This window comes from Equus asinus, chromosome 22, assembly GCF_041296235.1.
Source record: "Equus asinus isolate D_3611 breed Donkey chromosome 22, EquAss-T2T_v2, whole genome shotgun sequence".
NCBI lineage: Eukaryota > Metazoa > Chordata > Mammalia > Perissodactyla > Equidae > Equus > Equus asinus.
Genome location: NC_091811.1, coordinates 11,549,649 through 11,574,147, shown reverse-complemented (window position 1 = coordinate 11,574,147; position 24,499 = coordinate 11,549,649). Strand labels below are relative to the sequence as shown.

General features: G+C 52.1%; 1 protein-coding gene across 40 annotated transcripts in view; it reads right to left on the bottom strand.

The window, feature by feature from the left end:
* Positions 1 to 4,188: 4,188 nt before the first annotated feature.
* MICAL3 (microtubule associated monooxygenase, calponin and LIM domain containing 3) overlaps positions 4,189 to 24,499 on the bottom strand; it is a 188,502-nt gene continuing 168,191 nt past the window's right edge. For 24 of the 40 annotated variants that reach the window (XM_070495267.1, XM_070495268.1, XM_070495263.1 and 21 more), the window contains 5 exons: positions 21,437 to 21,487; positions 10,176 to 10,241; positions 7,727 to 7,826; positions 7,500 to 7,573; positions 4,189 to 7,405 (listed from right to left, as the gene is read on the bottom strand). In XM_070495267.1, coding sequence (XP_070351368.1) covers positions 7,221 to 7,405; positions 7,500 to 7,573; positions 7,727 to 7,826; positions 10,176 to 10,241; positions 21,437 to 21,487 — 476 coding nt within the window. In that variant the 3' untranslated portion in view covers positions 4,189 to 7,220. Of the gene's footprint in view, positions 7,406 to 7,499; positions 7,574 to 7,726; positions 7,827 to 10,175; positions 10,242 to 10,284; positions 16,307 to 21,436; positions 21,488 to 21,507; positions 23,701 to 24,499 lie in introns of those variants that run through there. The other 16 variants (XR_011497208.1, XM_070495281.1, XM_070495284.1 and 13 more) reach the window with 7 other exon arrangements.

Below are 24,499 nucleotides of genomic sequence, written 5' to 3'. Positions count from 1 at the left end.
AGGCAGAATTCTTACCAGCAGCAGTGCGCTCCCCCCACCAAAACAAACAAACAAGCAGGGTGGTGGGAGGGGCAGAAATGCTGGGGAACAGAGGGCCCCATGACTCAGGAGCAGCGACACAGCCCTCCCACCCCACAGGGACTCCCTGCTGGAGGCCAACCTGGGGGCCCAGGCACTGGTGGGCAGCTGGTCCTGGTGCGGGGGCCTCACGGGGGGAAGGCGTCCCTGGAGCCCACGGTTTTATGGGCATATCCCAGCCCCCTGCGAGAGTGAGGAAAAACAATCTTCTTCCACACAGAAGAAGAAAATATGCAGACTTTATCTGGGTTGTTGCCCTGTGAGGAGTGCACACAGCTGGAGTCCTGAGCACGGGCCCGCAGGACACGATTTTACCTTACGTTTACATGTGACGACTGCAAAGTCAGCACAACGGGGTACTTCCGCTCTCCCTGCTCTCCCAGGCACAGTGTTTCAGGAAACTTGTCTGTTCTGGATGTTTCTTCCAAACATCTCCCCACAGGAGAACTTGGCGGGGCCTCCGCCCCCCAGGGGTTAAGGCTCTGCTGAGTCTGGCTCCTTCTCTGGGCTACAGATGAGGCTGCGTGGAAAGGCCTGGGTGTCCCCTTGAGCTGAGAGAACTGGTGTGTTCCCAAATGGTGCTGATGCAGGCCAGCACTGTCCAGCCTCAGACACACAGCCCTCCACACCCACCCCTCCTGCCTCCCCACCCAGGTTTACAGGTGACACTAAGAACAATTTGAGGACAACTTAAAACAATTACTGGGCCAGAATGTTACTGTGTCCCAATATGACGCTGGTATCAAGTGAGAGTCTGGCCCCAGCTACTTTTTTTTTTTTTTTGAGGAAGATTAGCCCTGAGTTAACATCTGCCGCCAATCCTCCTCATTTTTGCTGAGGAAGACTGGCCCTTCTTCCTCTACTTTATATGTGGTACGCCTATCACAGCATGGCTTGACAAATGGTGCGTAGGTCCGCTTTTGGGACCCAAACTGGTGAACCCCGGGCCGCCGAAGCAGAATGTGTGAACTTAACCGCTGCGCCACTGGGCCGGCCCCAACCAGGTACATTTTTTAAATGGTATTCAATTCTTTAAAAACATTAAAACATTACATAAAATGAAACTGGGGAAAGCAGGCTGTTGGCTGTCAGATGCTTCTTGTTTTTCCTTTTCCCTCACAGAAAATACCAGGCATTCGAACTCTTGGGGAGACAACCTGAAGGCCGGAGTGCCAAACCTGGGGTATTCAGAGGGTTTCTGTACCAAGAAACACTCGTTTTCCTCATCACTTGCTGTGCCAGCTGCCGATGGTGTGTCCGGGTGACCCTTGTTCTTCTGCCTGTTGCTCGGTGCCCTCACATGGACACACCCTAACAGTCACTGGCGCACCCCTTATCCTCGACACAGCTCTGGAGGGCTGGGGACCCATGGTGTAACCCCTGAGCCACTGCTGGGAGAGGGATCTGGTGGAGCTGCCTTGAGGTGGAGGAGGCTGGCGGCTCTGGGCTGCAGAAATGAGGCAGGAGGAAAAAGACTGGGGTGTCCCCTTGATCTGAGAGGGTCAGCAGTGTTCCCAGAAAGGCCCCACGCGCTGCCTCGGGCCCAGCACTGTCCAGCCTCGGGCACACACCTGGCAGTGGCTCCTCTGAATGTTCTGGGAACACTGCTTATCTATAACCACCTGTGTCTACTAAGTTCCTGAGAGGCAAGAGGATTCAGCCCAGCATTTAAAATAATTAAAAATACACACACAGCTCTGTGGGCTCACCAGATAGACCTGACATGACCTTGGGCACAGGGTGCCAGCACCTAGAGGAGTTGGGAGCACTTTGCCCTCAGTCTTCCTCGGTTTCTCACCTCTTCTTCAAGGCAAACCTGTTACCGTCACGAGTACTGTCTGTGCACCTACACAGGCCCTCGTTCACCGCCCTCCTCCGGCTCCCGTAGGTTGCTTACCAGCCCCAGGTTAGACCGAGGGAGGGAGGCCCTGACCAGTCGGGTGATGCGCCTAAGGCTACCCCTGAAGGCAGGGAAGAGGCGGGGACGGTTCACGTCTGAACACTGACCCTGCTGCGGCCCAAACTGCATGCCCCACCCCTCTCTCACTTGTGGGCTCAGACGCCAGCCCCTCAGCACCACGCCACACTTGGCACTCCAAAGGGCCTTCCCCTGGGTCTGGAGGACGCTCCATCTGCCGACTTCAGAGACCGTTCAATACAAACGTAGTCTTCCAGGCTCCAGGCCACTGCAGAAAGACTCTCAACTTGGATCCTGCCCAGCCCTGTGGCCCAGGCCACCACCACAGCTGGTCCCACCCGGGACTCAAAGGCCGAAATCCAGCGTACTTTAGAACTAGATGTCCACTCTGGTTCAGAACGGTCATGCTGGGTATGAAAAGGAAGGAGTGGGTATGCGTGTGCATGCGTGCATGCATCACGGGACACTGTCTCTCCCTCCACATCTGTCTTGTAACAGGTGGCTTCTCAGGCAGAGGTGGCTGGCACATGTGACCGACCTCCAGAAGCCAGACTCCACCTTCCCCGTTTAAGGCCCAGCTGCAAGAAGAGCTCAGGGCAGGGGACACAAGGAGTGGGGCTGTCACAAACCCCTACCTAGTAAAGTTCAGCAGCAACAGCTGTCTGGGAGTGTCAGTGGAGGGCCTGTGTGGCCCCGGGCCCCTGGTCTAACAGGCTACCTGGTCGAGCGTGCTGAGGCATCGTCCTAGCTCCTGGGGTGGTGTTCGGAGGGACATACCCACCTAAGAGGGTGGTTTCTTGTCCTCCTGAGCACCAATGGGGCGGAATCCTCCAAGCAGGTATCGTGAAGGAGGAGGGCATCGCCTAAGTGGGCCAGTGTGGCCAGCTCATAAAGCGAAAGAAAATGGCACATTCTCTCCCTTACCATTTTTCACTCTGATTCCTAAGAAGGGACCATGAGGATTCAGGGTTCATGAGGGGTTCTGGAGCCATTAGACACGGGGGCTTCTTGGAAGGAAAGGGGGTCCATGAATCTGGGGTGGTGCTCACTTGGGGTGGGGCAGCCCTCCTTTCTGGTGCCCTGCCTAAAACAACAATCATCATTCCTGCCACCTGGGGTTGCTGTGAACTGCAGCCAAATCCTCCTGTTTCCAGCTCTAATCAAAGTGAGTCCCTCTGAGGAACAGTACAGGTGACCATCAAACTCCGTCTTTCCCAACAGGCACGCCACCATCCACCCCGCCCTTTAGGAATCTGGGCCACAGCATATTCACTTGAGCTGGTTCAATTTCTTCCACCTGAGATGTCCACATTTGTGTCAACTCAGCCCCCTTTCCTCCTTCTGGAATAGCTGGCAATATGGCCGAAAGGCTCTGGGAGCCAGCTGCCATGGCAGTGACCTCCAGGCTGGGCAAGGCTCACCTCCACCCATTTATTGCCACTTTCTCTCCCCCTGCCAGCTCCATTGCTCCAGAGGGAAGCATTGTGCGTGAGGGATTAGCTCTGTGGGTGATGACAAAGTTGGCTATACTCCTAATGGGTCAACACACCAAGGGAGGGGAAAGAGCGGGAATGTGCCTCCATTTGGAAAAGCAGCCCAGCAGGCTTCCTGTAGCACAGAGAGAAGAGTTGCCCAGGATTATTCCTTCCAATCTCTTGGGCATGATTCCAGTCTAAAGAAGGGTGACATCAGTTCTCTCCAAGACCTTATGCATTGCATGGACTTCAGGGACCCTGACATATCTCAACGATTTAGGCCTGGAGGCTGCAGACTCCCAGGCCACCTGTGTTGGAGGACAGACTTGGGCAGGCCTGGAAGCAGCCCAGGCGAGGAAGGGTGCCAGGACCACAGGATCGCCCTGACTTGGAGAATATTTCAAAGAATACGCTGCTTCTCTTCAAGACGGTACTGAGGCCCAGTTTTGACAAACAGGTTCTTACCACAATGGGTTGCTCCAGACATTTTCTCCAGTGACAGTAGCTGATGGCTGGGCCAGGATAATATGAAGGAGTTAAAAAAGCACAAACCTAAACAAAGCTGTGTTCTTTAAACAACCTTGTATTCACCCACACATACGCTAGATACATAATGGTCTGCGTGGACGCCCCCACCTGAAAGAGGTGGGCAGTGGAACGTGGAGATGCAGCCTGGCTCGCTTCCACGTCCAGTAAAATGACTTAAGAAATACACTATTTCTTTTAAAAACTTTTATTGCGCATAAAATGGCCCGTTTCCCTTTGTAGCTCAGTTGTTACCACCTTCAACATTTTTTTCTTTAAACTCTCTTCACTTCTTGCCCCATGGAAAAACTTCTCTTTTTGAAAGGATAAATAACAGTCTATCATTGCGGATTGAAAGCAGCTGGAGGATGGCTCCAGGGGGCAGAGGACTGAAGACGTCATCTGAGCAGGGTTAGAACCCACAGGGAACTGCTGGCGGCCCTCGAACCCAGGCTGGGGTGCCTCTGCGTCCCTCTGGTGACACTGAACCTGGCGGCCCACTGTCTGGCTCACTCAGACTCTGGCACTCTGAGAGACAGGCACGTTTCCTGCTCCCCTGCCTTCAAGGGGGCTTCACTCTCGGGAAGAAAACCTGGCTGGAGCTGCATACATTTCCAGAGCAGGAAAACATTTCATGCAGCATGTCACCAGGGTATTAAAATAAAATGCAAACTAGTGGTTATAAAATGGGAGCTTTAAAAAAAAGTGCTCTACTAGAACCCAAAGCCGTAACACTGCTGGGACGGGGGAGCTGGGGAGAAATTGCGGGCGGTGGACTTCAAGCTCCTCAGCTGTCTGGGAGCTGCAGCAGCAGCGCGTGCTTCGGCAGGACGCAGGGGCGTGCGAGGCTGACGAGTGCTGGTGGCAGGCAGCAGGGGCAGACAGGAACATCTGCTGCCCCTGCCCCCTCAGGCCGCTTGGGGCACGCACTGCATCCCTCTGCAGCACCACCGTGTGCCGCCCCCTGCTCTGGGGGGAGCAGGGGCTGTGAGGGACTCTCCCGGGGCTGGGCCAGCTCTGGGCACAGCGAGAGGTGGAGAGGGTTAGGGAAAAGGCCACAGGGGCGAGGAAGGTCCTGTCCCAAGTCCAATTTTATTGGAAGGTTGGGGTTTAAAGATAGAATCCAGAACACCTTCCTCTCCCCCTTCATAAGAAAAGAGAATAAAAATGGAGACTCTGCCTCATCAGAAAACATGAAGTGAAGAATGTTGGAGCTGTGACAGTTGCTAGCAGCACATCTCCTGGATTTCCACAGGAGAGAGATGGCAGCTTTTGGACAAAGTGAGGAATAAGACAGGTTCTTTGCCCCTTTGTGGTGAGAATGGATGCGCAAGTTGAGGCACGGTCTGGTTTCCCACAGAAGCTCCACGGTCAGCATGGACGCCCGATCAGGGCTGCGAGGGCTCTGCTCTCTCTACACTGGCCCCTCTCCTCCAGCAGTTGGCTGGACGATCCTTCCAGATTCGCCTGGCACTGTTGGCAATCCTTTCTGGGTTGTGTGCTAATTCTGTGGATGGACAAGCACGGTCTGGCCTGATGTTCTCAGACAGTCGTTCTACGAGCTGTACACAGCCAGTCCCTGGCTGAACCAGGAGAACCGAGCAGAGTTTGGCTCAAGAAGCCAGTTGCCTGGTGCTCATCATCCCCCAGCTTCCCATGGAGATCCAGGTAAAGGGGAGGTTGGGCTGGAGTTTTACCTGTCTGTGAGACCAACCTAAATCCAATATGTGCTGCAGCAGGTGCATTTCTCTCTGGTTGGAGCTGAGGCTGGGCTGAGGGAACTCTCACCAGCCGGATGGTTTACAAGGTCCCATCATACTGTCTCAGCCAGCCTGGGAGAGGCTTACCCAAAGACTTTCTTTAGCAAATGTGTGGTGGGAGGTTAAACTCTGGCACCAAAACTGAGAAAAACATGGGTTCTACAGAGCCAAGGTCCCAACAGGGAGAGACAAGCGGCATCTGTGTCTTCTGGCTTGGCCGCAAGCAGTGCTGAAATGTATCCCTGATGAGTGGCTGGGGCAGACATGAAGGTTGGCGCCAGAGCGCACGCAGGGAGCCGGGTGAAGGAAGAGGGCCAGACACCAAGTGCAGGAGGAAACACAGGGCTGTGGGCAAGGGCTGCACAAGGCCGCAGGGCACCCCAGCCGCCCGCCCGAGACACTGAAGGAGGCCCAGGACAGGCAACGTGGCGAGCCTGTGGTCGGCGTGCGGTGAGACTGTGCAGCACAAGCGGGACACCCTTGTCACTCCCGCAGCAGCTGCCGGGCGATCAGTGTCTCTAGTAAAGATATAAAAATGAAGTTGCTTCTTTTCAAGTATTAAAAAAATAAGTTAACTGACAAAAAGGGTCTGAAGTGGTGGAGAGTTTCAATGTGCAAACACAGGAAAGACGCCAAGGACAAGATTGTCTCCTGCCCGACAAGAAGTGTGGAACAGTGACAACACTGTCAACTGGGGGCTTGAAAGGCAGGCCTCACCCCTGTCCCCTGAAGTCAGCATTTTCCAGTGTCAAACAGTTGTGAATTAAAGCAAAATGCAACAATCCACAGGCCTCAGGCCACAGCCAGAGAGGCCTGGGCATTTGGCCACGTAGGGTCCAGTGTGTGGTTCAGGGGCTGGGAGCAGACCCCTCCAGGGTCCTCCTTACTTGCATAATGAATCTGGGAGCCAGCCCACCCTTGGCTCCCCTGTGATGCTGGGGTGGGCGCCGCCCTGGCTTGGCCCTGCCCCTCCTGGTCGTGGTTCACATCTCGCTTTCCTGGAGAGCCGCCTCTGTTTCTTTGGTGGTCTTCAGGGAGCATGAGAAGCCAGTGGCCCCTGCGCTCCAGCGAGGGGTGCTCTTGGCTGCGGGCCTGGCAGAGAGGGGCTGCTTCCTTCTCTCACCGAAAGCGCCTGTGCAAGAAGGCACCAGCCACCACGTCCTCAGGGAGCGTGCAGATTCTCCTTTTCCCACATCATCTGGCAAACACTCTAGGCTCTCTCCCTGGAGCGGGAAGTCAGGGTGGGCCTCTTCCGAGGAGGCTGAGCCATCTCAGGTAATCATCTCCACCTGGGGCTCCCAGCCGCACAGACACTTGGCTCACTTTCAAGAGGCGTGTGGACATTTGAGTGCAAACTCCTGGAGGTGCCAGGCCTTCTCAGATCTCGGATCTGGGCGGTTTGGGAGAACCCAGCCCAGGTTGGGCAGATGCTGCAGACCAGCCAGCCAGGGCACCGGCAGGAGCTCAGGACCAGTTCAGGCTGAAGCCCTTTGACAGCATGACGGCCTCCAGGTCCTTGTCCTCCTCTTTTTCCCGGAGCCGCTGCTCCTCTAGCAGGGCCACGAGGGCATCTCTCTGCTCCACTACGTCCAGCATCTCATTCAGGATCTTCTTCTCCTCTGACAACTCCTCCTCAGTCTTCAGGTGATCTGGGCAGTACCCGAAGACATTAGGTCCAGGGGGCCAGGAGCAGCAGACCCACCCCAGCTCCCCGCATGCACCTCACCTCCGCTCCCCTCTCACCTTCCACTGCCATCCGCTCCCGGAGCTCCTGCTGCAGGCGGCTCTGCCGGTCTTCCAGTTCCAGCTCCCGGGCGCTGGGATTGCAAGGGAGGGGAGGAAGACAAGTGACAGTGACTTGGGGACCACATCTTCTCATCTTCTAAATTAGGCAGGAGCTGTGCTCCTGCTGTGACAGGCACTGAGCCACTGTCCCCACTTAGCTGAGTCCCCAACCTAAGGCCACTCACAAAATCATCAGCTCCGACTCGTAGCGCACCACGGCATTCTTCTCTTGCACCAGCTTGAACCACTCCTGCATCAGCTTGGGGTCATCCTTCTTGCCCATTCCTGCCAAGAGAGAGGGTGGGTCAGGCGTAGGGACTGTCTGTGTCTACCCCGCCGGCAGGAATCATCACACTGGGGCAAATGTGCAAAGAGAGCCGAGCAAGATGCTGCCGGAACACTCCCAAGCCAGGTCCAAAGTTTGCCTACAGCCATGGGGGGAGGGGTACCACACTACCCTGGGGCCTGGCCGACTCTGTGCTCCCCATTCATCTTACCAGGCCTGGCCCTCACCCTCTCAGTAGTCTGGTCGCAGCTTGTTTGGACCCCTCCTGCCCAACGGTTTTCTTTTGGTATGTTTTGAGTGCTTTGCCCTCCTTTTAAGATACACTCGTTAATCCAGCTCCTTCCTGGGCTACGGCCCCCTCTGGGCCACTGGTACTGATGTCTCATCACTTCTTTATCTGGACCAGGGAGATAAGATACCTTTTCTCAACTCGTGCTCTATCAGGCTTTCTGACAAACACTCTCCTAACGAATCCTGTATGGTATACAAAGTACATCCCAGGATGAGTACCAGGTTTCTCACTAAGGGCAAAGAAAGCCCAGCAGACCCTAGAGACTAAAGAAGGCTCCACTCACAGCTCTCATCCAATCCTAGCAGCAGTTTCTGGGGCTGGTGCCTCCTGCTAGCTCGGGCTGCCCTGCACCAACATGAGACGGGTATCTAAATTTCCCAGGGGTACCTGACTCCACTGGGCTTAACTGCAGGAGGACGGAACGAAGAACTTTCCAAGGAATCAAACCACCCAAGGGGGGAACAAACGTCTTTTCCTTGGAGCACAAAGAAGCTCACAGCAAGGGTGTGGCCCTGCCTAAGGGCAGAAACAGATTCTGTCTGTGGTGCTTCAGTATTTTTGGATTACAAACCATTGTGACACTCTCAGGAAAGCCAGAGACTCTCCTAGAAAACGCATACGGACACATCCCACAATTTCAGATAGACCTCCAGGCTGCTCAAGAGCTTCCTGAAGTCCGTCCCTGGGCCCCAGGTTAGGAGGCGCTTGACTGCACAATCTCTCAGAGTGCCTTCCCTCTTACGAGTCACTTGGTTGGATGCACCATCCCGGTAAAGACCAAACCCAGGAATGTATGGAAACACCCTCGGGGGGACGACCCTCATGTACCAAGCTTCTCACTCATTGCTCTCTTGCATCCTTCTACCTGACTTCCCTGCACTTTGTTCAGACAACTCTCTCTGCATTGTTTGCATGACACACAGGAGGCCCCAGCCGGTTAGTCTTTTAACAGGGCCACACTCTGGAGAAGCAGAAATGAGTCGTGTTCACGCAAGCAGGGGTTAGTGTGTGCACTGTGTCCCAGTGCACGTGCAGCCGTGCTCCCGGGGCTGTGCTCCCATCCCTGAATCCTCCTCCGAAGGGTGGAAGCTCCCTCCTGGCCGCTTGAGCCTACTACTGTGGAGTGCACGCCAGAGTGTCTGGGGACCAAAGCTCTCCTCACCCAACCCGATAGACTTGGTTCTTTGGCTTTTAAAGCAGCCTGCAGCTCAGTTCCATGCATTCCTCTCTGAGCATCTCTGCACAGTGTGCCCACATGGCCATGGAGGATGGAGCCCTGAGGCATGCAAGCCGTCCAGTGCAGCAAGCTGTGAATGCACTGGAAGTCTCTCCCTCCTTCCCACTTCCCCATGTGCAAGAACAAAAAAACCCACGGGGAGACATCCAAATACTGCTCACGAGCTATGGGAGAGATTGCTCACAGCAGATGAGCAAAGTATATGGCAGGGTGTGACAGTCACATGTGAGCACCATGGAGAGGCAGAGTAAGAGGTTAGCAAGGGTTAGTCATGACCACACTCCCCCTCCCCTCCCACATGCCTTCTCAACGACACTCTGATCACCACAACAGACTTCAAATCAGACCAACTTAAAAAAACCACACACTCGGCAAGACACAGGGCAGAGAAGTTTGCTTTTAGTGGTTGTTTTGGAAAAGGACTCAGGGCATTTGTGTAGATCAGTCTTTGTAAGGACAGTATTCCTCGACTCTGCCAACACAAATTGCTGCCACACAGGCGGGAGGTGCCCCACCTGTGTCCCTGCCCCTCTATCTGCTGGATGGGAGGCAGAAAGGCCCAACCACGAACGGTGGCACGATATCGTGGGATGCTCGCTCTGCTGCAGCCTGGAAGCTCTCTGGCTTCACTCCGAACCCCAGTCCTCCCCTGAGACCGTCAAAGGGATACTGTACCTTGTAAGAAACTGCCACATACTCATGGAGTTTTGTAACAGGGCTATCAAGTGTCCGAGAAAGACAGAGACGTCGCTGGGTCTGGGCCCTGCCTGACTGGCGGCGCTACGACCGGGAGAGGCGGGGAGGAGGGCGGTACGTTACCTTCCTGGACACAGCAAGGGCAGAAGGAGAGAGGTCTACGCCGTGGAGTCCCGCCACTGGGCTCAACTTCAAAAAGGACCAAACAAGGAGGAGGAGGACGGGGAGACGGAGACAGACAAAAAGGAGGAGGAGGGGAGGAGGGGGAGTTTGGAAGTGGAGAGGGCCAGAACAAAGGTGAAATAAAAAACAAGCAAAGGACAAAAAGCATAAAAAGTGAGAAAGGAACAACGGGAGGAAAAGAAAAAATACAAGAAATGGAAAAGCAGAAACAAGGGAAACAAAGTCTACAAATGAATTAAGTCCTTTTTTCAGCATGGAAGCTGCACGGGAGCAGACCCGGTGCTGGGTGTGTGGCCTGAGGAGGAACACGCGTTCCCCTTGGTGGGGTGGCTCACGGGGTGGGGACTGCTCCCTCTTCCTCTAGGCCTTACTGGGAAGGTGATGACATATGGGCACTACCATACAGTGGCCTTTAGGGTTTTGGGTGTTGGGCTCCCTCCTCAAAAATGCCCAAAGCCCCTGGACAGGTCTGTCTACCTGTGTGCAACAGACCATGTTAAATACAAGGTCGATACTGCTTCCAGGTGTGCAGGTGACAACCCAGGGTCACCAACCAAACCCACGTAAAATATTCTAAGATGATGTCACTATAGACACATGTGCTCCAGGGAAAACTAACCTCGGGTAGTCTAAGGGGGAGGAGGGCCTCTGACCACTGGGCTGCCATGCCCACAGAAAGCAGCTCTGAGTCTACGGAGGCAGCACCCAATCTTGGGATGGGCTCCAGGGCTCTGACATCGGCAATGCTTTGAATTCTGAGGCAGGATGTGTTGGGGGAAATGTATCCAAACAGAGGTGACTCCCCCAGTCTGTACCACTGCCCGCATCTACCAGGGAGAGCCAACCACCTCCTTTTCTTCTGCCCCTTCCATCTCAGTGGAGGGACCCAATGCCACAGCTGGGGCAAGGCTGTCACACTCTGGACTGTAAGACCAAAAGGAGTGAGCTGACAGGACGAGCCAAAAACTCACAGCAGCAATGCTGTAAGAGTTGTGGGCGGGCAACTGAGAGAAGACAGCATGAGAGAGACATCCCTAAGACTCGGCAGACCTGACGGTGACTCGAGGAAGAGGGAGAGGAGCCCAACAAGGGACCATCACAGAACCACAGGCACACACAGGAGACATGGGGCCTGGGGAGAAACCGCCTCGGGGACTGCGGGGTGGGTGAGCGGGGCTTTCACACATTAGAACCGAGTGTAAGAAACAGCCTTGTTTTAGTGACCAGAAGGGCTGAGTAGACAAGCTGCTGGTAGAGTCCCTTCGGCTCTGCTGCTGAGCACACGCAGCCGCCACGCTTTCTCTTTCTTTTCGGGCTTCGTGACGTTCTCCATCGTGGCCTGTGCACAGTGAGTCTGACATTGGGCAAAACTGCACAACTAAAGCCTGAGAATGTGTGTGCGTGTGTGTGAAATGCTGATCACACCCAGTGTTCCAAACAGACGTGAGTGTGACCAGCTGACGTGCAGGGGCAGGGGAGAAGGGTCCCCGTCTTAAAAAACACGCTGTGCATTATAGCTGACCTACAGTCAACCCTCTTTCTTTCAAAGTATAGAGTCCATGTTGTGCTCAGAATACCAGAATAAATCCCACGAAATACAGTGTCAGTGAACAGTCTCTGCCACTTCCTGGACTGACGTCACAGGCAAACAGGCCATGGTGCAGAGTGGAACAGTGTCCATATTCATTAGCAAGGGACAGTGACACGATACACAACAAATACACACCCAAAATAAGTCAGGATGTACCTGCATGTATATTTAAAAACGTGTTTCTGATTTCTGGGTGTCACAGAATAGCTTTTAGCTCCCTGTATGTAGCCCACATCCTCACACTCTGTTTCCAATACAGAAGACAGGATAACCGACAGCAGAACAGAAATTAGGAAATGAAATCAGAAAAGGGGCATCAGGTAAAGCAAGTGTTAAAAAGGAAAAGGCCTCCTCACAACAGGCAGAAGGAGTGTGTGACACGGCCAGCAGGTGCCTCTGAAAGCAGCTGGGCAAGTTGACACTGTCTTCTTTAGACACTTCTGCACGCTCCAAAATTCCCATAATGTACATTACTTTTATAATCAGAAAAAACACCAATGAATACTGTTTTAAAAAGAAGAAAGTGAGGGGAAAAACCAGTCAAACAAGAGGAGTTCTACGAGACTTGAATCTGAATCAAGCAAGCAAGGGAAGCACAGAGACTGATTTTCTGTGCAATTTCTTTGCCTTTTTTGGAGATGTGAGAAATACATGATTTGGTTCACTAGTTCTAAGGGCAAAGACGTTGTCAAGCTTATGGCAGAAGTTTTAAAATTTATTGTATTTATTGTTTTTGCTGAGGAAGATGGTCCCCAAGCTAACATCTGTGCCAGTCTTCCTCTATTTTGCATGTGGGATGCCACCACAGCATGGCTGACGAGTGGTGTAGGTCTGTGCCTGAGATCCGAACCCACGAACCCGGGGCACTGATGCAGAGTGCACCAAACTTAACCATGACGCCACAGGGATGGCCCCCATTTTATTTTTTTCGTGCCAGTGAGAGAGTTCTTTCTCTTTGTAATGGGAGCCATATTTATCCCATGTAACTGTTTTTGTGTCCTCAGAGGTCCAGCCGTCGCTTCTGAGCGATGCCAGGATGTGGTGCTGGTTGGAGGCTCTTTACTGGCAGGCCTGCACTCTCATCTGGGACCACTCTGCCTGCCTTCAGCACTCTGCAAGCCCACCTGCTCCACTGCAGCCAACGCTGTTTCCCCTGAATCAGCACTTCCTTTTGCAATGTGACCACCATCAGCAGTTCTTGAGCACACATTCACCCGGACATCTGGGGGCAGGTGATATGTGTCACTGAGTTTTGAAAAGCAGCAGAATATCATCATGTAGTAAGGCAGGTGTCTTTATGTTCAGGGTGATGCATGAAATAAGCATGGGCAGAGCTTTATAGTTTCAAAACACCCTCACACCTCTGATTTCACTGGATCCCTACACTGGCCCAGGGTAGCTATCAGCATCTCTATTCTCAAATATGGGATCTGAGGCTCAAAGAGGGTAAATGTGGCACAGCCTGACTCAAACCCAGATCTTCCTTTCCCATTCTGAACTAAGAGTTTGCCCTCTTTAAAAGCCAACAAAGGCTCTAGGCAAATCTAACAAACGATAGCTATGGGAAGCAGCTCAAAGAAGAGGAGTCACACAGACCCTACTCAGCATGCCAGACCTGGCAGGGCAGCAAGGTCATCCCTTCCTCCCAGTCTTCTGGAGAGACCCAGAGACGAGAAGACTTGGCTGGGGACAAAGTGAAGTCAGGGCCTGAATTCAGGTCTCGCCTTCCTAAGTTGGGGGTGCTCTCCACACTACCACTTTGCCTGACCCATGTGCACCTCTCTCTAGGCCCTGCCTCTCATGTGGCCCAGGGCTGGTCCAGGACCTAGCAGGTTGTGGAAAAGGTGGCAGGATAAGAAAACTGAATAGTCCTGTGGCAATTCCCCCTTCTCTACACTTGTTCTTTTTAATTTCCATCTTCTTCCTACTTCCTCATAAAGGCTTTGTCCAAGACACTTCGGCCCCAGAGCACTGCATCCTCCCCTCCCACCCTATCAGCCAACTGAATGAAATGTTAGGATAGCTGGAAAAAACCAACCAACCCTGCAGACAACGAGCCTGGACGTTCATCTGAAATATGGACAAACCCTACTTCAGTCCTTCTGGTTGTCAAAATTCCAGGATCCCCCAGCCCTCCAGCCCTGAGACTGAGAGGTAGGGAAGGGTCGGGCACCTTTCTCACAAGGAGAGGGGAGAGTGTGATTATAAAGCCCGCAGGGGCCAAGACCAAGCCTAGCTCCACGTACAGGCCAATGTCCACCAGGGACAACGCGGCTGTACCTGCCTCAGCCTGAGGCTCTGCATCTCCGTTCACTCCTTCCTTCCTGCCTGGTTACATTAACTCACTGGCTCCACACTCGTGCTAAATCAAAACAATGAGACTTGGCTGATGAGGTTCATGGGCTGGTGTGAAGGACCATATAAGAGACTAATAAATTATACAGGGAGTGTGGACTGAGCACTTGCGGCATACCAAGGGCTGTACTCGCTATACATTAGTCCGTTTTCTCTAGGAGCCAAAGAAGGAACAATTTTCTGATTGGAAGCAAGGATGAGGGCAGCCACAGCAGGAAAGTCAGTTGGTAGGCCAGTTGCAAGGATTCCTGAACAGACAGGAAAGCGGACAACCAGGGAGCTGGTGGGGCCGAGAGGCAGCCATGGGGTCTGCCTTATCCCAGGTATCTGTATTCCCACCATACAGGCTCCCAGGGCCCTTGCTGGACAAAGGGACCTTCACCACAGGCTTAGAGCTGGAAGGTCACTACAGCCAGTGCCCAGCAGACCATGAAGAGGGGCCTGCTAGGAAGACGACTCGATTCCAGAAGTCCCAGCCTGGACTGCTGCACTTCCCCATGAAACACTGGTTACATCCCAGAGTGTCACAGCCTACTACTGCACGCTAGAAACACCGAGGAAGACATGAGCTGAGCCACCATTTATAACTGCATTTCCACATAAAAGTGAAAAATTCCAAATAATTAGCTCACAAACATCAGACTACCATCCTCACCTAGGCTCAAACTGCCCCCGGCACCTTCCCTCTGAGACGCCACAACTTGTCTCCTGCACAGGAACCTGCAGGTGCCGCAGGGTTAGGTTACTTCCTTCTCAGCTGCACTTTCATAAAATCCTGCTTAGAGGAAGAGATTCTTTTTGATTTTGACTTCCGTCTGGCGTCTGAACAAGCTCCCAGGTGTCACGGATAGGAAAGAGGCATGCTTGTTTCTCGGTCACACTTGGAGGTCCCGCCTTCCTGCTCCAGGAGCTCTGGGCCGGTCTCTGGGGGCTAGCCTTGCACAGCCCTCATCTTGCCCAGGGGACTCTCATTGCTCACAGAGTTTGGGCAGCGATGCCACTATACTGGCTGATGACTGGCCCAGCACTGCAGCAATACCCTTTCATCTGATGCATGCTACGGACACGACCAGAATTTTGTTCACTTTTTCCTAAGAAACATCAGGAGCATCATCTTTCATGCTCAAGCTCAATCTGCCAGATTAAACGTGTAGAAAGTCAATGCCCAGGGTTGAGAGAATTTCTTGGCAGTTCAGCTATAAGGAATGGGGCTCTCATTGATTTTCTTTTCTGTGTTTTCAGATTATACAGCCTGAAGCAAGGGAAGACCAACCAAATGTTTTGTTGACAAAGATTATACTTGACTGTTCTGACTCCTCACCCCAGGAAACCTATTTGCTCAGTATTAATGCCATGCCCCTGACATGAGGTAGCTTTGCATTATAAGGCTGAGGTGCCCAGTTTGAAACCCAGGGCACTGACAAGCACTGTGGCTCTAACAAGGAATCCAGTCAGCTGGTCTGCGATGCTGCAAAGCAGGAAGCAGGCATTATGACAGGGTGGAAGCTCTCTGGTCCAGCAGGCCCACTCTGCATACAGATGACAAGGCTGGGGAGATGCCTTGTGCTCTAAAAACTTGGTGCAGAATGAATCTCTAGATTGGGAGAAGGAATGAAGGCTAACAAAAAGCACGAAGAATTGAGATGCAACACACACACACACACACACACACACACACACACACACACACAGAGGAATGCTGGGGAATCTCAGGGATTTTAAAGTTCCTAAGCAAAAACAGAGGCAGGCTAATGCTCAGACCAAACAGACAAGCCAAAAACCTACCAACACCAAGTTACGGGGAGCAAACAGAACAGGAAGATTCAGAGGGGAGGCTGAGCAGGTGGGGGGCCTCCCTGGGCCTCCTACCCCAGCTCACCACCAACAACGAAAAGACCACTTTCTGGTCCATTACGTTGCATTTCTAAACCATTCACGTTCTTTCAACTTCCCTTTGAGACATACAAATTAAGAGACGAGGTCTAACTAGAAATTAGGTGTGTATATTTTTAATTTAAAATTCTTTAGAAGATATATGGCTTTTACCTAAAGATTTCCAGTCATCTATCTGTTCTAGTGCAGCAAAATGCAGAGGCTGGCAGGGCGAGCGGGCCTGTTCAGTGTCCTGGGGAAGAGGGGGGAGGGGGAGTGAGGTCACTTGGGGACCCTTCCTCTCCGGCCCAGGCTTGTTACATGTCCTTTTAACAGTTTCTCTGGAAATCACAGGTTCAGCTATGTGAAGAAAGAATCTTTATTCTCTATACTCTGTGGCTCAAAAAGAGACTTTTAATACAGGTTTGGAGCTTTTAGTTAGCTGAGAGCCATCGAAAGACCATACAAGCCAGAGAGTGTGAAGGCAGAGCCTGAGCAGCCGTCAGGATCTGGACTCCTCCAGGCAGGTGTGGACTCCCAGCACCTGAATGCTGCCTGGAACTTCGTCTTCCCCACATGATAAGATTGGTGCTGGGCCCAGCAATGGGGTTTCTGGGGGCCTTTTGGGGATGCAAGAGTAGGGAAGCAATCAGGTTCTACATTTCAAGATCTAGATTTAAAAAGGGTAATTTTTTTCCCCCAAATAATGAGTATTACCACGTGCTCCAAGAATGAAGCATGAGCAGAAACTAAAAATGGACTTAATTCTGGCATCTATGTTTTCCTCCTGGAGCTTGATGGGAACAGGGCCAGAGACCACTGCTCTCTGCCTGGACTACGTAAGCGACTCCCTTCGGAATGGATGTTTCCTTTGTGCTCCTCGGTAGGGCAGTAGGAGCCTCTATGAACCCACAAGAGATGTCTAAATTTTACATCATGAGCTGAGAAAAGAGGAAGTGATGAGTTGACGAGAACCATGTGGCAAGGGTCACAAGGTGTCTGACGGTGGGATATTTTTTAATTCAGAAGACAAACTGAGGTTCTTTTTTCTATTTATTTCATTTTCCCCCGGAATTTGCTGGAATTCTAAATCCAAAAGGCTAGTTGTTGGAGTCCAGGGACATACAAATGAAAACAGCCAACTACCTTTTATCACTCTAGAAATGGGGGCAAAGAAAACAAAACTAGACACACAAGGTAACCAGTGTGGCAATAGTATCTTGAGCTGGGAGGGAAGAGGGAATATAATAAAGAAATGGGTTTTGACAGTTCCTCCTTCCAGGAGATTTTGAATAAAAAAAAGTCTTTTCGCACATTGATATTCTTTCAGAATTGACATGAACATTCCCGGGAGCGTTGAGAGGAGGCAGGAGAGGGGTCAGGACATCGACAGGGAGTGGGGTTTGTTAATCGGAATGTAAGCATCAGCCCTTTTACAGCATCAATGGCCACGAGTGTGGAAGTTCCTGAACACAGGAGAAGCTTCAGGCCACGGAAGGAATCTGCAGAGGGGTGGGACTCTGCGGGACAATGGGGCTTGAGAACAGAGAGCAGAGACCAGCGACAATCCACCTCACCCAATGAGGCCAAGGGCCAGCCTCCTTACTGGAGGAGTTTCTCTAAGAACTTGGCACTGTTTTATTGGCCCTGAGCTAATACCTGTTGCCAAGCTTCCTCTTTTTGCTTGAGGAGGATTGTTGCTGAGCTAACATCTGTGCCAATCATCCCCAATTTTCTATGTGGGACATGGCCACAGAATGGCTTGATGAGCGGTGCTAGGTCCGCACCTGGGATCTGAATCTGTGAACCCTGGGCTGCTGAAGTAGAGAGCGTGAACTTAACCACTATGCCATCGAGCCAGCTCCTATAGCTTTTGTTTTAAATGAATGGGCCAAGAAGTGACTCTCTTAAAAGAATAGGATTGTGGGAAAAAATGAGAAAGAATGACCTTTGCCAGTCCTTCTGTTTTAAGATCACTTCTAGGCCAGGAGCCTGCAAGGGGAGATGAAGAGGTCAGACTGCCCGATCAAGGACGCACGAACTCCAAGAAGGTTCAGAGTCCCCTCTGGTTAACCTTAGGAGCAGCTGCTTGGCACTCCTCTTAGCAAAATGGCAGCTTTCCAGGAGAAAAACTGCCCAAAGTCTAGAAATGAGACTCATAGATTAGTTATTTCTCTAAGCTAATAGAAATGGTGAGCTTTGTAGAGCAGGACATCAAAAATACCGAATTCCTTTAAGGTAGTGGTTCTCCCACTTTTAGAGGGCGGGACAATCACCTGAAGGTTTGTGAAAACACAACCAGGCCTCATCTCCAGAGTTCCTGAATTGGAAGGTCTGGGGTGTGGATTCAGAATTTGCATTTCTAATTAGCTTCCAGGTGACAATGCTGATGCTGCCGGTCCAAGGACCATACTTTGAGAAATCACCGCCTTAGACTTTTCCTGTCTTCCTTGAAAAGAACTGCAAAGTCAGGCCCAAGACAGAGCAAGGAGGGAGGGACGTTATTATAGGCATCTGTCGACACAGCCTTAAGCTTGATGACTTTGGGCAGAAATCACAAGTGATACTTTCCCCACGCACTTTGACTGTTTAGGGGAACCTGAGCACACCCTCACAAAAACGTCTGAGGCTGAGTTCTTCTCCTGTTTGGGTCGTGAGTGTGGTTGGCAGGGAGCTTCCTAGTGGACGTGACGCTTACAACTTGTGAGGGATGAGAGTCAGGGCAGAGGTCACGTTGGAGTGTGTGCATGTGTACGCGCACACACGAGCATGTATATGAGCGCATGTGAGTGTGTGCGTGTGTACGAGCGCATGTGTGTGCGTGTGTACGAGCGCATGTGTGTGCGTGTGTACGAGCGCATGTGTGTGCGTGTGTACGAGCGCATGTGTGTGTGTGCGTGTGTACGAGCGCATGTGTGTGTGTGCGTGTGTACGAGCGCATGTGTGTGCGTGTGTACGAGCGCATGTGTGTGCGTGTGTACGAGCGCATGTGTGTGCGTGTGTACGAGCGCATGTGTGTGTGTGCGTGTGTACGAGCGCATGTGTGTGTGTGCGTGTGTACGAGCGCATGTGTGTGCGTGTGTACGAGCGCATGTGTGTGCGTGTGTACGAGCGCATGTGTGTGCGTGTGTACGAGCGCATGTGAGTGTGTACGAGCGCATGTGTGTGCGTGTGTACGAGTGCATGTGTGTGCGTGTGTACGAGCGCATGTGAGTGTGTGCGTGTGTACGAGCGCATGTGTGTGCGTGTGTACGAGCGCATGTGTGCGTGTGTACGAGCGCATGTGAGTGTGTGCGTGTGTACGAGCGCATGTGTGTGCGTGTGTACGAGTGCATGTGAGTGTGTGCGTGTGTACGAGCGCATGTGAGTGTGTGCGTGTGTACGAGCGCATGTGTGTGCGTGTGTACGAGCGCATGTGAGTGTGTGCGTGTGTACGAGCGCATGTGTGTGCGTGTGTATGAGCGCATGTGAGTGTGTACGAGCGCATGTGAGTGTGTGCGTGTGTACGAGCGCATGTGAGTGTGTGCGTGTGTACGAGCGCATGTGTGTGCGTGTGTACGAGCGCATGTGTGTGCGTGTGTACGAGCGCATGTGAGTGTGTGCGTGTGTACGAGCGCATGTGTGTGTGTGCGTGTGTACGAGCGCATGTGTGTGCGTGTGTACGAGCGCATGTGAGTGTGTGCGTGTGTACGAGCGCATGTGTGTGCGTGTGTATGAGCGCATGTGTGTGCGTGTGTACGAGCGCATGTGTGTGTGTGCGTGTGTACGAGCGCATGTGAGTGTGTGCGTGTGTATGAGCGCATGTGTGTGCGTGTGTACGAGCGCATGTGAGTGTGTGCGTGTGTACGAGCGCATGTGAGTGCGTGTGTGTGTACGAGCGCATGTGTGTGCGTGTGTACGAGCGCATGTGAGTGTGTGCGTGTGTACGAGCGCATGTGAGTGCGTGTGTGTGTATGAGCGCATGTGTGTGCGTGTGTACGAGCGCATGTGTGTGCGTGTGTACGAGCGCATGTGAGTGTGTGCGTGTGTACGAGCGCATGTGAGTGTGTGCGTGTGTACGAGTGCATGTGAGTGTGTGCGTGTGTACGAGCGCATGTGTGTGCGTGTGTACGAGCGCATGTGTGTGCGTGTGTATGAGCGCATGTGAGTGTGTGCGTGTGTACGAGTGCATGTGAGTGTGTGCGTGTGTACGAGCGCATGTGTGTGCGTGTGTATGAGCGCATGTGAGTGTGTACGAGCGCATGTGAGTGTGTGCGTGTGTACGAGCGCATGTGTGTGCGTGTGTACGAGCGCATGTGAGTGTGTGCGTGTGTACGAGCGCATGTGTGTGCGTGTGTACGAGCGCATGTGAGTGTGTGCGTGTGTACGAGCGCATGTGTGTGCGTGTGTACGAGCGCATGTGTGTGCGTGTGTATGAGCGCATGTGAGTGTGTACGAGCGCATGTGAGTGTGTGCGTGTGTACGAGCGCATGTGTGTGCGTGTGTACGAGCGCATGTGAGTGTGTGCGTGTGTACGAGCGCATGTGTGTGCGTGTGTACGAGTGCATGTGAGTGTGTGCGTGTGTACGAGCGCATGTGTGTGCGTGTGTATGAGCGCATGTGAGTGTGTACGAGCGCATGTGTGTGTGTGCGTGTGTACGAGCGCATGTGTGTGCGTGTGTACGAGCGCATGTGAGTGTGTGCGTGTGTACGAGCGCATGTGTGTGCGTGTGTACGAGCGCATGTGTGTGCGTGTGTACGAGCGCATGTGAGTGTGTGCGTGTGTACGAGCGCATGTGTGTGCGTGTGTACGAGCGCATGTGAGTGTGTGCGTGTGTACGAGCGCATGTGAGTGTGTGCGTGTGTACGAGCGCATGTGAGTGCGTGTGTGTGAGTGCATGTGAGTGTGTGCGTGTGTATGAGTGCATGTGTGTGCGTGTGTATGAGCGCATGTGAGTGTGTGCGTGTGTACGAGCGCATGTGAGTGTGTGCGTGTGTATGAGCGCATGTGAGTGTGTGCGTGTGTGTGAGCGCATGTGAGTGTGTGCGTGTGTGTGAGTGCATGTGAGTGTGTGCGTGTTGCTACTGCCAAACAATCAAACAATATTAGAGGGACCAGGATTCAGAGGCAAGGTTGATGGGTTGGGGTAGGTGAACTTTTATCATAAAAAAAATTAAAATAACCCTGAGCAGCGAAAGCTATCTCAGATCTTCCTCTGGAGTACACATGGCCAGTGGGAGGATCCATATGCTGCCCCACTATGAGCTGGAAAAGGGCCTGTGCTTTTTTCATTTGGTTATCAGATTGATTTCTTCTTGTTGTTTGTGAGCAGGGACTGGGGAGAGCAGGCGGGGAGAGGGTGTCAGCAGGGTTAGTGTCAGCAACAGATGCTGCTATACATACCACCCAGATGCAAGTCGATGAGGTCACTGTAATAAGCCTCTCCCCAATAGTCTACAAGGAATTGGTGAAGAGAGAGTTATTGGAGCAGATAACCCTCCTGTCCCCCCAAACCCCAAACAATCAATGACATGAAGCATAAGAAACACACAGAGATACAGCAAGAGGGCAAAGAGGAGGCTGGCGAGCAGGCACCTCTCTGCAGTGCATGACATACATATACACATGCCGAGTGATACAGTTCCTGGTGGTCGGAGGGCAGCATTCACTAAAAACCACAGGCGATCGAGTTAATGGCCAGTCACAGTGTGATTCCTATTTATACCTCTGATCAGTTAGGACGGAAGGTCTTGGTTTTGTTGGGAATCCTGACCCTCCTGGGATGCAACCTTGTCTAATTAAGAAGATTTAAAAAAATTCAAGGGTGGATTAGGGGCTACTTACTTCCTTAGTTACGGGATGTTAGAGGCCCCAGCCTGAGGGGCTGAAGGCAGGACATGGACATCCTAATGAGCTGGCCAAGGACCCCAGTCCTTAGGTGGGTAGGCACAGCTCTCCCAAGAATTCACACATGGGGCCCCACTGGTGGGGACATCAAACCATCGAACTCCTTGCAGAACCACTTTTGCTGTACAGGTGTGAGAGGAAGGAGATCCTGTTTCTTCTGAGGTTAGGCCCCCAACTTCAGCCAGCCTTCTCTTTAACAGCAGGACAAGAGCTGTGACTATTTGCCCTAAGGTTCTTGAAGGTCTGCTGGTCACAGGCAATCCTAGCCTTTCAGCTCTGGCAGCCGTCCAGCAAGGACGTTATAGTCTTCCCATGCTGAGATGCAGAGCTGGGCACTGCCGAGGGCTGGGCGTGGGCAGGTGGTCCTCATCCTCCCAGAATCATAAACAAATGCAGAGTACAACAAAAGCCACCTGCTACTTATTACCCTTTTCCTCCAAATCTCACAATCTGGATGCTGATCCTGGCAGCCACACGAGGGCTCCCCCTTCAAGAATGGACACATCAGAAAACAGAATGGAACGGTTTTTCAACTCATGCTCAAGCCTGACCCAGTGGTTTAAGATTGAACCCGGGTTCCAGAAACTGAAAGGGCTTCCCAGGTGCTCCAGACCAGAAACCATGTGTGAGTCTCAGTCTTGCCCTGGGCTTGAAGGCTGTGGACCTAACCCGTGCAGTCTGCATACACATGAGCCTTGGGCAAGTTGAGATCAATGGGATGGCAGGTCCATATCTAATCTCTTCTCTGGAAGGGCAGCTTGGCTAACAGTCTGACCCTCTCAGAGAGCGAAGGAAGCTTGAGCCCATCAAGTGAGGCAGAACGGCAGGTTTGGCCAGCTGCACGCTCTCAGGAAGGGGCTGGCTAGCATTGTTGGAAGACTCTAGACTACCATGCTCAACTGAGAGTACCTTCTTAAGGGCCCAGCCAGGAGCAAGCAGACTAATAAGAGGAATGGAATGCAGAAGCAGGAGGGAAAGGAGTAGCCGGTGGGCACAGTTTAGCCTGAAAGATGGTCTCTGCCAAGTCGGGACAGGAACTGCAGACAAGGGTGAGACTTGGAAGTGACACGCTTACAGTAAGAAAAGGAAAAGAATATATTGGAAATATAGTCTTATGGCAGGAGCTACTGTATCCTGAGAACTCTCCAAATGCATCATGGGGAAATCTCCCAAAGCAGCCACCAAAGCCCACCGTTAAACACAGCACAGACCTGCATGCTGGTGGAGGCGTTTTGCCAAAGCCTTGCTTACTTGGAGTAGAACAGTGGTTTTCAGACTGTTCTGTGGAACCCTGTTCTTCAAGTGGTGTTCCAGGGGTCTCCGAAATATCTGATTCACGAATACTTTTAACTCATTTAAAAAACTTGAATAAGAGACACCACGTTCACATGTCCGATAGGCCAGCTTTTAACCTACTGAAGACCACCAACACATTAATTTGTGCTATCAGGAAAATGTGCCTTCCTTAGGCCCCAAGGAAATTTCTTCTGCCCTCTGTGGGGAAGTGCCTGTACTCCCTGTAGATGTGTTAGGGAAGAGGAAATTTTACTTATTTACTTAAATTCTGGACTGCACGTCGAATGCTTCTGTACAGCTCTGCAGGGGAGCATCCTGGGAGAGTTCTTATTCAGTGAGACCCCACTTTTCAGAGCAGCTCCCGTCGAAGACGGTCCTTGACGGGGGAACACTCGTCCGTGACATCACAGCACAGGTGGTGTCTGTGTTGACTGATGTCTGGGAGCTTCCAGCTGAGACGTATTCTTTACGAGGAATATGAACTGCTGTCAGGCTTGCTAGTGATTCAGATGTTCACACAATGCCTACTGCGCCGCTTTAAGCTTCCAGCATCTAGATCATTTAAACTGCATCTATCCTGAGATTGCCAGGTGAGCTGTTGCAAAAACCTGTCACTCTTTACAGCAACTACGCCTATGTATCAGGATGTTCTCTACACTGTGCCCCAGGGATGAACTGGGTGCTGAGGCTTATGAGCACTTGCAGGTCTCTACTGTAACCTGTATTTTCAAATTTGTGTTTATTAACATCTTAGAGTAATTCTTTTTTATTTTAAATTTATAATTTGGCTTGTAAAAAGGGTTCTGCTGCTAAAAAACAAATTTGAAAACCACTGACTTTGATGAAATTCTGGTTGTATATGTTTATTAAAAGGTAATTATCCAAAGAACTAGAAATTAGAATTTTGGCAAAATCCTATGCCAATCTTCAAAGGTCTATTTTTTCTGGCTCCGTGGCAGTCAGTGGCTGGAATAACGTGGGCTATTACAGAAATACAGAAGCACTGTCATAGCCTCATTCTGCATGGCAGCCGACAGGTGCAGGAGTGTTTACGGACCCCATCCGCCCCAGCGATGGAACTCCGCACCTCATAACCCTGTGCCCAGGAGGGGCAGATGTCTTCCTGGAGGACTAACGCTGTGAAACACAGGTGCACTGCCTGCTGAGCTAGCCTGTGCCATGACAGCCACCCCTCACCTCCCATCTTGGCAGAAGGAATTTGTGGGGAGGGGTAAGAAGGAAGGATGATGGGCCCAGGCTCCC